Source organism: Alligator sinensis, unplaced genomic scaffold (genome assembly GCF_000455745.1).
Source record: "Alligator sinensis unplaced genomic scaffold, ASM45574v1 scaffold168_1, whole genome shotgun sequence".
NCBI lineage: Eukaryota > Metazoa > Chordata > Crocodylia > Alligatoridae > Alligator > Alligator sinensis.
In genome coordinates this window covers 1,068,429-1,082,394 of record NW_005842377.1, presented here as the reverse complement: position 1 = coordinate 1,082,394, position 13,966 = coordinate 1,068,429, and the positions used below count along the sequence as shown (strand labels likewise).

Genomic DNA, 13,966 nt, shown 5'->3' with positions numbered 1-13,966 from the left:
CGCAACTCCAGAGGAGGCTGGGGCTGTGCGCCATGCCCCAGAGGGCAGCTCGCCCTGTCTTTCTTTCCCCCGCCCCCCTCCCCCCGAGGAAGGGCAGCGGATTGATCCTAGGGATGTTTCAACTCCGAAGATGACCCAGGTCACCTCTGGGACTGCACCTTCTGTGCCCAGGGTGTGGGAAGAGGGGGAGATGCATCATAAAGGCGCCTAGGTGCTTTGGGCGCCTGGCTCCCAGTGTTCAAAGCGACTTCGGTTGCCCAAGTTTTTGCCTGGCAGTGTGTACAGCCAGCCAGACGCTTAGGACATGCTTGAGTCTGGGAGCATTTCAAGGGGATGGCTAGATAGGAGATTCTCTCCGATCAAGCCTCACTAACACAAAACTAAGCCCCGATTGGCAGGACTGGCCCTGTAAGCTTAAGATGCACAGAGTCGTGGATACCCTGGTTCAATGCCCTGCTCTAGAGTGGCCTTAAACTCAACCCATTTTGTGTGGGGAGGAACAAGGATGGGCCACCTGGTAGCTTCAGGATATCATTTTTTATCATATTGTATCACACCACATATCATATATCATTCTTCTTCAATATAAGCCTTTGTGAGAGGGAACTTTCCATTTCTCACCTCATGCTTAAACATACATAGCAAAAACGCCAGGTCAGCAAAAGGGATGTAAAAGAGGTACCTTGAGATTGTTCAGTTGTTCAAGTTTTTAGTTCCTAGTCTGTAGTTTATTTTGCCTTCTTCAGAAACTCGGTGGCCTGGTTAGTGAAAAGATTGGAGTTCAAGATGCTAAGGGATGTGATTCACTCAAAATAATATTTTTGACGGTGGAACTGGTTAACATTAAGTTGAAAGGCTGAGCGTTCTGAGAAATAAATACCCATTTTCAGCCATCCCAACATGTCTTGTATCTCAGGCTGCCCAGTTACTTGCTAATTAGATTCTTTCCTGCACAGATGGTCTTGGATTGTGAAGAAAACCAAGGAATCAAGTTGTTTATCTTCCTGAACCAGACTCTGTTTATTGTAGCACACCTTTCAATATCACTGGCCCTCTTCTTAATTCCTTTTATCTGACAGTTCAGCTGTCTCTCACCATTAAGCATAGCCAGTATTTTTTTTAAAAAGTGTCATAAGACTGGAGCACTGCTGAAAGAGATTACTACTAAAATTAGGAAAACACCCACTTTCTTTTTCTAAAGCATAGCAATAAACTGACAACAAATCTTCCATTAATAATTACTCTGCTACACAAAACATTTTTTTCACTCTCCTAATCCATAATGAAAAAAAACTTGTTTTATGCAATCACTCTTTTTCAAACTACTATTACATAAAGGAGAATCATTAATTTCCTTGCTAATATTCTTTCATAGCCACTGGTGTCATATTGTAGATAGCATAGTGAATAGGGATTTATAGGAGGTTATAAATCAATCATGGAAACTTGACAGTGTCCTAAATGGAGAGAGAGCAAGCTTGAGTGGACTGCATTTTTAAGCAGTTTTTCTTCTCAGAAATCAGACTTGGTATTATTTCTATTGTGGATACAAAAGAGCCGTAAATTATTTTGTAAATCTATAGCTTTTTAATACTAGCTATGCCACAAAATATGAATTCTACGTTTTTGCTAGGAGCTTCATTCTTCAATTCAAGCTTTCAGCTCTTATCTCATTGTGAAGTATTAGCTGGTATTCTATTTAATTTATTTGTCTTTCACAGTGAAACAAAAACCACTCTAAGTGGTTATGTGGTGATTCCCTTAGGCTTAACATAAAAAATGATAATAATTCAGTTGCCACTGGTCTCAGGAAAATATATATAATAGGTTTAAACACAGTACATCTTGTTTAGCTGAAGGCTCTAAATTTTTGCATATGAATAAAATGAGATGATGACTAAACTACTGCACAGCACTGACTTGACTTACCAGTGTGTTGTGGTTGTGGGTCTTTTTTTCCTCCATAAACTATTCATTGGAAGGAATTATTTCAGGTTTAAGTAGAACCTTTAAAATGTAGACTTAATTGACTATTCACTAAACAGTTATTTTCTGGAGAATTGCTATTGCCTATACATGTATTTACCATCTCTCTAGCTATTGCACCCCGCATGCCGCACTCCTACCAAAACACATTGGATTTATCATTGGACCTAACGAGAAGCGACATTAAGTGTTTAAAAGAAAATGGGCCTGATCCTTTCTTTACACCTCTGAAAAGTGGTTTAAATGCTAGCTTTCTGATATGGTCTTTTTTTTTACACCATTTTTTATTTACTTAAGACAGATGAGTAAAGAAAGGTAGTTAGCTGTGTTAATGTGAAGTTAGACAGAGGGCAGGGCAGTGTGGCACTGGATAGACTAACACATTTAGAAAGGCATGAGCTTTCCTTGGCTACAGCCTACTTTGTCAGATGCTATGAATGGACTTGTAAAGAGTGGAGGTATGAAATAGAAAGACATAATGTCATTTAAATGCACAGGTTAGGGACATAGAGAGGAAAGAAGGGGCCATTTCTGAGTTAGGCAAAGCTGAGTTGAAGGGATCATCAGGGATAAACAAAGCAGGTAACTCATTGAGGGAAATAGGGGTTATAAAAGTGGGTCCAGGTAACACAATAAGAATTCATAATCTTTGCTGAGATGATACTTAACACCATCCAGTCTGTGGATGGTTTTTTTGTTCAGCAGTTTCACATTCAAGATCGTTTTTAAAGTTTTGTTGGTTAAGAACAGCTACTCTGGCATCAGTAATGGAATATCCAGGGAGGTTCAAGTGTTCTGTTATAGGCCTTTGTGTTTTTCTAGAACTGATGTCAAATCGGTATCCATTCATTCTTCATGTAGGGATTATCCCAACTGTCCAAGGTAGACAGCACTATATAGGAATGATATAAAACAGTTATGACATATTTGACATTGGTAGAGGAGCAAGTGAATGACCCTATATATTATAATCCATGTTGTTTGGTGCAGTGACTGTAGTCTGTGTTGATGAGGAGACGCAGCTAGCATCTGGGTCCATTGCAAAGCTGGATGGCTTGGTGAGAATAGGAGTTAGGTAGTCTGTTACTGGAAAGAGTTGTATTTTCTATTTCCAGTTTCTCTTTAGTACCCCTGCTCTCAGTCTGTTCATAGTATCTGAAAAAGCAGGCTGTAGCCTACGAAAGCTCATGCCTCTGAACAAGTTAGTCTATAGGTTGCCACATTGCCCTGCCTTCTGCTTAAGACAGATATAAATGATATAAAGTGCAAGAAAGTGAAGGAGCGAGTCCAATAACAAAAGGGCATGTTTTAATATAACACTTTCACGTTTGTTTTGATTTGAATCTAAATTGAATCTAAGTTGAATTACCATTTCATTTCATTACAATTTACTACATTCCTTGATCTGCTGACCATTTAGATGCCATGCATTAGTGTATGGGAACTGTAAAGCCAGTTTACACGGAAAGTTCACATTGTAGCCACTTGACATCATACATGTGGTGCAGATGTTTTATGGCACTCCTATCATATTGGAAGATTTTCCTTTTTAAGAGGAATGTATTTTCATTTTCTGGCTATTTCTTTGTCTTAGGTAAATTGGGATTGTTGGAGAGGAGGAAAAAGCTTTTAGTCTCAGGCCAGGTCAAAAGGGAACGTTACATCATCACTATGCAAATAGCAGTTTTTATTAGGAGTTTTTGAAAAAAATAATGAACTCTAGACTTCAAAAATCCATGCAAACACACAGCTGATCAACGAAGTCCATCATTATGGCAATTCCACAATGTAAAGTTCTGTTTGCAGGATAATAACTACAAAATTGTTAAAGTAGGTGCTTGTTTTGAAGCACAAGGTACAAATTATGAAAAGAGTGATAATTTATATGCAGTGAGAAGACATAAACATAATTCATTCCACACTGAGGAATGAGTTTTGGAAAGTGACATTCCTACTCCACTACCTGTTGCTTTATAAAACTGTGGCTAGTTATTTCACCTTCACAAAGAAACATTTAATCACATCCTTCAAATGTTCCTAACAAGCACATAACAAGAAGTACCCTAAAGTACTATTGAGAATTACACTTTCTTTTAAAACTCCTATTTCAGTCACTTTCACAAAAAAATTGCCTTTGAAGGTTTAGCCTTCCATGTTGATTCTTAATCCAATGGTAACTTTTTTCATGTGGAAAGGTTGAAGAAAAACAATGAGTCATGTTTAATTTATTTAAGCACCAAGGGGGGAAAAAGTGCCTTTCATTCTTTAAGGACATTTTCTGACAGTATTTTTCACTTGAATCACTCCAACCATTTGGTTTTAAACCATCAGTATGTGTGTATGTTATATAACATGTATATTCCTGCAAGAGAATTACTTCAGTTTCAGAAGTGAATTTGAAAATAAAGTTCTAACGCTATGAATTATATATAGTTTATATATTTTTATTGATAAAAATCTTTGCATACCAGAACAGACTTTATGAGATAATTCTAGTAACTTCCAAGAATTCTGCTCTGATGGGTTCATAGAATCTAAGGTCAGATGAGACCATCAGATCACCTAGGCTGACCTCCTGTATAATATAGCCATCGCATTTTATGCAGTTACCCTTGCAATACACCTAATACTTCTTTGACAGAAGTAGGATTTGTGTTTTGGCTAGAGCCTGTTTTGCAAAAAGGCATCTAGTTTTGATTTTAAGACATCAAAAAGAATACACTACTTAGTAGCTTTTTCCAAAGGTTAACCACTCTCATAGTTACATTTGTGTTTAATTTCTTACCTTGTATAATAACACTGTGCTCCAGGCATTGGTTATTATTCCTTTTTCCATTATATTAAGGCCTTTAGGTACTAGTGTTTGCTTCCTATTGTAGGCAAGTATAGAATGCAACATTGACCATGCAATCTTGAGAAAGAGAGAAGTAAGGTAGGGGTTAGCTAGATCTGGCAGTATTTTTATAAGAGGCTCATTGTATAAGCACATTCCTATAACCTCTATAATGTGGATTTTTAATTCACAGTGTTCACTTCTCCACCTTTTTCCTGAAGCAATAACCCTGGTAGATTTTCAACTAGATTTTCATCAGCACAGCTGTTTTTACAATGTTTAAAGCTAATAGTGTAGCCAACTTGCATAATGACACTGCAGATCACAAGTGCATCCTGTACGAAGCAAATTTTAGGAATCTAATTAAACTGCAATTGAAGACAGCAGCTGCATGCTGAAGCAGATGTGCTTACTGGTCTGAATAATCCTGGTCTCATCTAATTGAAAAGCTGAGGTTGAGGCCTGGTATGTAATAGGATGTGACCAGTTCATGATCTTTTATTTGTTAAATATATTATTGCAATGACTGCCCTGATTCCTAAATGAATAGCTCAAGACTTTAAGATATTAGTTAGGGCAGAGAAAATTTCTTATCTGTAACTATTGTTTTGAAGATATTTCTTACATCAGCCCCTCCTAAGAACTACTTCAGGAACCTAAGCCCTTTGTTGGATGTATCCATTTCTCATGCTCATAAAATATTTTCTGGGGTAGATGTGGTCTATGAGCTTTACCCTAGCTGTGGAACTGCATCAACACAGGATTACTTGGTAAGTGGTTAATAGTATAGCTACTGAAGTATGCAATGAAATCAACAAAACTAAAGAGCAAGTCAAAAATAGCTGCCCTAGTTTTAACTTGTTTATGGTTTTAGTCAAATACTGCAAGGTACTGTGCTAAATATGTTAATATATTTCAAGTTTGAGAAAAAAACTATTTTATCAAAATACTGGGAGAAGGAACCTTTCTCTACCAGAATAGTAGGCTGAATCCTCAGGTGATCTGTTACCGGAACTCCTAGCCAGGTGTTCAAAGTTCAGTGAACTCTGTAGAACGAGACGTGTTTAGGTCTTCTTATTGTATCTGAATTACACTACCTTTAGCATACTTCTTGGCACTGGCTCTGCATCTACTGAACACAAAAGTACGCAGTGAAAAAGCAAAGAGAGTGACTTAGCTTGACCTCTAAAGATTTTTTGCCTTCAGGTCAGTAATGAGGGTTTTTGTTCTAGAGGAAATGGCTCTGCTAATGTCTACTGTAGTTGTTCTAGGGATAAATAATACCTCAGTTTTTAATACTGTCAGGTTTTGCACCATTAATGGGAATTAAATTCACTTACTGAGAAATAGTGACATCTGGACTTTTAAAATATACCTTTCTTCTTGTTGACTTGGGATGCTGTCCATTCTGTTAAGAATATAGATAAGTTAGTCAAAATATTGGGTCAAACTACAAATTAGGAGTCTATATATAGTTATGTGAAATATGACTATAGGCAGTCTCATTTGAGGCAACGTAACATTCCTTCTAGTAATTTGTACAATTCAAGAATTTATTGCATGTTATAAGCCTATAATTGGAACAAGATGTGTATCGGTACTGGCAGAAATGAAGTTTGACTAGTAGTAGACTACTTGAGGTTTCTGCAGGATGTTTTTATCTAAAGTCAAAGTGGGTAAGCTATATTTTTGTTTTATCTGACCTCACAAGTATCTGTAGAAATGTTATTGGAAGATACCCTTTGTCTCCACCTACAAGAAACCCTGAAATCTGGGATGAATTAGGCCTAGTAGTTCTCTTCTAGCTCTGTTAGACAAGAAGTACCCTACTATCATCTACTCTACACTTTTTTTTTCTTGTGAGATGCATATTTCAAAAGACTATGCCTAATTCAGAAAAACTGTTGAACACATGAAATCATCCATGCTGATTATTGTATTTATTCACCACTTGTCAGGGTGTCACGCCTCCAGCAAGCCTCTTTTGGCATTTACTCCAACTTCCTAACCCATTATAAGTATAATCCTTCTCTTCCATAAGATTTTTCTTTATGCTAGTTACTCTCTGGTAAGAACACATTTGATTTGAATAATTAATGACAGAGTTCTCAGTTTTATTTTTAGTAAACAGTGTATTTGGCTTATTTAGAACTTGAACATTCAAGGTTCAACTTTCAGATCCTTTTTTTAAAGATATGAATGACAAAGTATTACATCAGACATTTTTGGATGGCTTATACTTCCATCCCTGTTCTGGAAGTGGAGCACAGAGACATAATCCCATTCCTGGAAGTAACGCGCAGCAGCCCTTTCATAGACATAGATTACCTCCCCCCACCACCCCTCCCCATGCTGGCTGCACTGTGTGTTGCAGAACTGGAAGTCAGGGCAAAGGCTCTGCTAAGGTTATGATATCCCTACATATTTTAATAAAAAGGAATGCTAAAACTTCCCCAAATTACAGTATTAGGAACAAATGCATCAATAAATCTTAATTGTAAACACAGAAGAATCCCATGTTTCAGGCTTTTTACTGGTTGCCGCTAGGGGCTAGCAATAATTTTTTTACCTCCATAAATTCATTATGTAGCTTCTGTTTGTGTGGTGGTGGATTCCCCCACCCTCCAACCTTCCCTTGAAGCACTGAATATTAGCCATAGCTCAACATGACTTTAGGCGGTGGTGTGCCAAAAATCTCTTGGGTGTCTGACTGGCTGGTCTGACTGCCAGGTTTGAAACCAGAAAGAATTTTTTTCCTATGTCAAACTGGTAAGGATCACAGTGGTTTTCTTACTTCCTCCTCTATCTAGAAACATCAGAGCGTACTTTAACCTAACACAATCTGTTGCCGTTTTAGTAGCCAAGGCATTGGTGGTACCCTTGTCTCCTTAGCTTGAAGGATTTATTTTTAGGGTGCTTTGTGGCTGTTGTGTCTAACAGCAGCCAGAGTAGATGATCTTGTGGACTCTTTTGGACAAATAATTGCCCCACATTATGAAACTACTTGTAAGTATTTTTGATATCTTAAATATCTTTTTCCCCTTCCTCTGGGCATCAGATTAACTAGTCTTGTCCCAAGATATTCCACCGTAAGTCATAGCTTTGTGACCCTCTAGAAAATAGACAGAGTGTCAATATTAGACAGACCTTTAATAAAAAGAAAAATAAATTTGTTACTGTATCTACATAATTTACACTTTATCTCTAAAGCCTACAACCAGATCTCTTGTTATTGGCTTCTACAAAGAGATTTAGCTAAAACCTGCCCTTGTTCCTGCAAGCAACCTAATGGAATTGATTATTCATGTGTCAAGTTAAGTATGCATGTGCGTGTTGGTATGTTTAGGACACTGGTGACTGCCACATTCAGTCATAATATAAAATCAACGAGCACTGATAAACATGGCGAAAAAAAAATAGCGCTTTGCCAGAAGAGGAACCACATCAGTTTGGTCTGCCTCCCAAGGGTTTGTATAGATTGCATACTTCACCGAGGCTTTTTGGCACTTTTCTTTAATAGCTGATTGATAAAAGCCTCACTGAATCAGCTATTAGATAAAAGATAAAAGATGAAAAGGCCCTGCTGAAGCGTGCCATCTATACACAGATGCTGGGGAGCCAGGTCAAGCTGATGTGGTTCCTCTTCTGGGCATGCGCTGTACTCAGTGTAGGGGCAAAATACGGCCTGTGGGCTGGATGTGGCCCTCCAGGCCATTCCATCTGGTCCATGGGACCCCTAAAAAATTTAGAAAATTAATATTTATCTGCCCCTGACTGCTTGTCATACGGCCCTCGAAGGCTTGCCAAAACTCAGTAAGTGGCCCTCCGCCCGAAATAATTGCCCACCCCTGGTGAAGGGGCATGCCAAGCTGGAAGTAAAATGCTGTTTGGGAGGGGTCTATGTCTGTCAGCGGTCAACATGACTAATCCATGCCCTGATTTATGACTCCAGGAAACCTTTAAATCTCTTCTCAAAATCTACTAATTTTGGTTGGGTTTTCAGTATTGAAACAAATTAAATTTGCAATTAATGCAGAAGCTTTTTTATCTTTTGCTGTGAGTTATGTCTACAGAATCATGATACACGTTACAAAATACCCTAGGGAAGAGCCTTTAGTAAGGTTTTCCAAATATTAGTCTGGTGGGTAGAGGGAAATATCACTCTTCCAGCTGCTGTTGCAAACCTAGAAACCAAAGCACAGCTCTTCATTCTCAGGAATTAGAGGGACGGGGGACATCAGAACTGATGCAAAAATCATTAATAATTACTGTAATTATTCTGTAATTATACTGTGTTATTACGATAGATCATTACAAACTCACCTGGCTCTTACAGTTTTAAAAATATCTTAATTTCTATACTCTTGATGTTTGAAGAATATAACTTATTTGTATTGGATATTTTATTAAATGAGATGCTCTGGCTAATTAAAGACATTTCAAGAGGTTTCTGTTTTTCTGCTTTCTTACCTGAGGAAAGAATCTGATGCATCTCATGTCATCTGACCTGAGCGCTCTTTCCTGCCCAGGGCAAGGGGTTGGACTTGATGACCTACTGAGGTCACTCCGGCCCTAACAACTATGAATGTGTGTCAGCAATGATAATACCCTGGATCATAAAACCCCCAGATGTAGGTGTACAGACTCAACAAAACTTTTAACACTTCCATTTTCTTTTAATTCTTTATACACTTGTTTTTTATGCTATACTTTGGAATATAAGCATCAAATATTAGCATTTGTGCTTTTTATATACAATTTCACTATACACTATTTGAATACACTTCAAGTTGTGAATGAACTATGCAGGCAGATTGAGAGTATGACTTTTGATCAAATGATTTCTAATCAATAGGACTGTTTCCTCACAGGACACAATTCTTTGTACAAATCACGAGTTTGGTATAGACGTAGCCTTTCTTTTTCAGAGATAAAATTATAAAATATGTTAAAACAGGTAAAATACCTTCCATTTCTTTATAATTGGGGTTACAAGCAAAAAGGAATATAAGGAAGCATTACTGAAACCAGAAGCTTTTATAAACGACAGTTCTGTTTCACTCCTCTTAGCAAAAAAAAGAAAGAAAAAGCCGCCACTTCACAGCACCCATTACAGTGTATTTGGTTCACCCACTCAAGCAAGAAGTTGACTGCTAAAAAGAAGAGCAAAGAGGCTACAACACAACCCTACAAGGCAACTGTAGTTTCATGCTGTTTCAGCATGAAACTACAACAACATTCCTGATACTCATGGGTGAGACCAAATTCTAAAGCACTGCCGCCATGGAACTAGTTTAATTTTTCTGATATTACGGGGAAATTATTGAAAATAATAAAAAGTTAACATCTCCTCCTAATAAACACCAAATTATTTGGAATATGCAGTATGAAGAGAAACCAAAGGCTGAACTTTGGCAAACAGAGAAATGATGGGATTAACTTCTGCTTTAAGTTTCCTGACTAAATGCAACTCCTTTAATGGCCTCTTTTAAGTAACTAAGGTAAATAGTTTTGTGGCATTCAGTTATGATAACTCAATTTGCCTATTTATAAATGATTTAGGTTATCTGTGATACCCCAAACACAATTCATCAAGACTAAATTAAATCCTTTTGCCTATCTATGATGTACTGAAGCAGGGCTGCCACTAATCTGGGAAGTAAAACCAAGGGTACAATCTCTCTCAAAGGTGTAACATTAGAGAGATGTGCAGAAGAGATTATGTCTGAAGTAACTGTTCTTTATGTCCTGGTCAAGTAAAGCTTTCCTTTACTTCAATAATTGTCATAATGTTGCTTGCATCTAGCTGCAGTTTCCTAAGCCATGACAAACTCCCCTGCAGCATACCCCCCCCAACTAAGTAGGGATTTCAGCTTCAAGGTTGACAATTATTTTGGCCTGTCATACCCATTCTTGCTTTCCTACATTATGAATTATTTACTGAACTTTAAGATACAATGAACTGGTGCTCGACAACTTGAAACTCTTCCTTCGAGTCTGTGCACTGCATGGCCACATACCATCAGGCCCAGGCTGGGCAATTTAAAGTGAGTTAATGAAAATAACATCCCTGTTAAGTCCTTTTCCATCAGGGCAAACCAAGGGTGTTGCAAACTAAGGACCTGATCCTGCAACAAACTTCATATTCATGTAGGAGCCCATTTGTCAAGAGGTTGTTAACAAGTTCAGTACGGTCAATACCTTGTAACTGTTTCCATAAAGATATAAAACAATTATGCCACTTTAAACCATACTTCAATTACATATTCTCTTCTCTGCCTCTATTAATATTATACATGAAGAGGTTAAGTTAGTTTTCACTTAATCATAGTTTCTTTTACCCACACTTCCATCCTGGTTTGAAATTTCATTTGAGCTTTCAGTTGTTGATTTCTGAATCTCATTTTAGTGTTTGTCATTAAATGATTTAAATTGTTTTTTTTACACTGCAGAATATTTTGTTCATATGCACATCTCTATTCAGACTAAATCGTGTGAAGATCAAAACTGTTGTGCCACCTTGTGCAAATAAGTAGCATAATACATCATCTAACACACTAGAACAGAGGTTAATAAAGATGTTTCTATTAAAGGCTGAGTCTTCTAATCCAAATGTATGTATTCATAAAAACTATGACAAATGTTCTGGATGGAAAATATACCTAAGTACTATCAATATGCATTTTAAAAATACTAATTTGCTTGAAAGTTAATTCAGCCTTAGAAATATTTACATAAATTAAAATTGTACTTAGATCTGAGAAATTAATCCTTGTATCTTTAATCAAGAATTTTAAATTAATACTCAGACATTTCTTAAGAAGATTATGTTAAACACTGTTTATGAAAAGGCAAACAAAAACATCTTATAAAGAGCATATGTTGTATTTATGTTTGCTGAAATTGCTCTCCTTGTAAACCAGAACCTTAAACTTTTAACCCCTGACTTTCTTTCTTCTTTAAAATGCATAGCCTTTATTTATGCAACATGTCCTTATAATCTCTGATGTTCTCCCATAAGTTATGTGATCATGTATCAACATGCATCACATTTGATTGCATACCTGTGTGAGGAGATGAAGTTGAACCCTAAAGATAAAGGCTGTGCACCCACTTGTACAGCTACTATATAAAATATCCATTGCAAAATAGTAGTCAAAATTTCATAGATGAAAATGAAAAGTCATGGGTCTTTAGGTAGAAACAGAAGTAGTGTACTGTAAGACACTATCGAAGAATTAAAAACAACCATAGCTCCTGGGGGGGAGAGGGATTAAAAAAATCTTCCTTGGGTAAATTTTCCTAAGATATTGTCAGTGCTGTGATTTTTTTCAGGTGAATAAGCAAAAGGGGTGATTTGAGTAATAAAAGGATAGTTGCTGTAGAAAAATAATCTAGAAAGGAACATTTTCATATGTGTCTTGAACCTCTCCCCCTGCAAACAGTTCAGGGCAAGTGATAACTAATACACTTTCTCCACAGTCTAAGATTTTCCTCCAATATACCTTATTGACCACGCTGCCATTGCTCTCCTTTAGTTCATGAGAGACGCGGCTTCAGTTTCCTGCCAAGTATCTGATTCTACTTTCACTAAACTCCATTTTACACCTGTGTAACTTCATTGACCTAAGTGGAACTACTGACTCAGGTCTGTTAAATGTAAGCAGAATCAAGCATTTAGTGGGTTAGCTTTACAATAACACCTCATCATTTTTTTGCAAGGATATGGGAACAAAGCAAGTGAGAATTATTGGTTCAAAGATTTACAGTAGTATGATAACCTTGAACATGCTTCCTTCCTGGGGCATATGAGCATTGTTAAAGCTGGTGTGTAGCAATCTGACATTAGCAACAAAAAAGAATGAGAGGGATTTGATCACAAGATGCAAAAATTTTGAAGTTCAGGGGTGGATAAAACAGCTCTGGTGTGTGCATGCAAAAGTTTCTGTTTGCACATGGGATGGAGGCTTTTATGCAATTTTTAATCCACTCTGAAGTTCTTCTTTCTGTAACCATCAGATTTTCTAAGAGATTTTTCCTAAGTGTCCCCCTAAGCTCAAGAAACACAATGGAGAATCTGTCATGTGCCAAACAAGCTACTCTTGGACTGAAACCACACTAATTGCTGTAACTTAAAGAAGTCCTATCTATTTGCAATTTTTCCCCCAAACCAACTAGCAGGTTCCCTTCATAAAGAATAGCTGCAGAGCCAGCCAAGAGTTTAACAAGTCAAGTGGAAACACATGGGAAGGGACACTATCAGTTTTAGGGCAGAAGGCAGGGCAGGCAGGGGGTACCTTTCTATTAACAGATTGTTAAGAAGTTTTTCCTTGCACATTTAATTCGTTTGTAGGAGCATTTTTTTTACATTTACATTTTTTCCTTGATAGGTGAGAAACCTGGAAATGAACAAGAAGTGAGGTTGCAAAATGCCAGCAAGCAGATAGTGCAAGCTGCTATCCTACAAGCTGTACAACAAGTCTCCCAGGAGAATCAGCAAAAGGAGAAGAAAATAAATAGCAGTGTGAGCCTCCAGCTAGAAAGAGGGGAATTAACCAAGAAACATGAAAAGAAGTAAAGGCATGAACCCTTTGTTCTGGTCCTCCAGTTTGAAGTAATTCCAGCCTTCCTTTTAGTATCAGCTGTTGTTGCCAGTGCAATGTTACTACTGTAAAGCAAACCAAAGTATAATCAGCACCTAGACCTAGAGTAAAACTGCAATAGTCCTCAGCTGAGAAATATTAAGTGCATTAGGTGACTAACTTCATATTTATGCAGTGCCTCTTAAACATAACAGAAAACAATACTATAGCTATACAAGTAGTTTCAAGCACAATCTTCTCTAAAGATACAGTTTTATATTCAAAAGCTTGTTGTTACTGCATTTCTGTATGAATGTTGTGTGCTTCATCTGTGTCTATTCAACAGGCAGATATCTTCATACAGTTATGGGCTTCCCAAGGATTATCTGTGTCAACTGAACTATGTGTTGTGGCGTGCTGGAGAAGAGCTTGAAACATGAGTCCGTATTTTTTTTCATTGAGGCTGGGCTGCACAAAATAGGAGCAGTAAAATGGAATTGGAAACTTCCAAGAACTAATGTAATTTCAACCCAAGAAAGTGTAAGGTCTAGAACTATGATCTAGA

The 13,966-nt window shown here is 37.3% G+C and overlaps 1 protein-coding gene across 1 annotated transcript in view; it reads left to right on the top strand.

Moving 5' to 3' along the window:
- The window catches only part of AKAIN1 (A-kinase anchor inhibitor 1), a 34,174-nt gene extending 20,515 nt beyond the window's left edge, over window positions 1-13,659 (top strand). Inside the window, exon 3 of the mRNA XM_014522604.2 lies at window positions 13,210-13,659. Coding sequence (XP_014378090.1) covers window positions 13,210-13,397 — 188 coding nt within the window. The 3' untranslated portion in view covers window positions 13,398-13,659. The remainder of the gene's footprint in view (window positions 1-13,209) is intronic.
- Window positions 13,660-13,966: the final 307 nt, after the last annotated feature.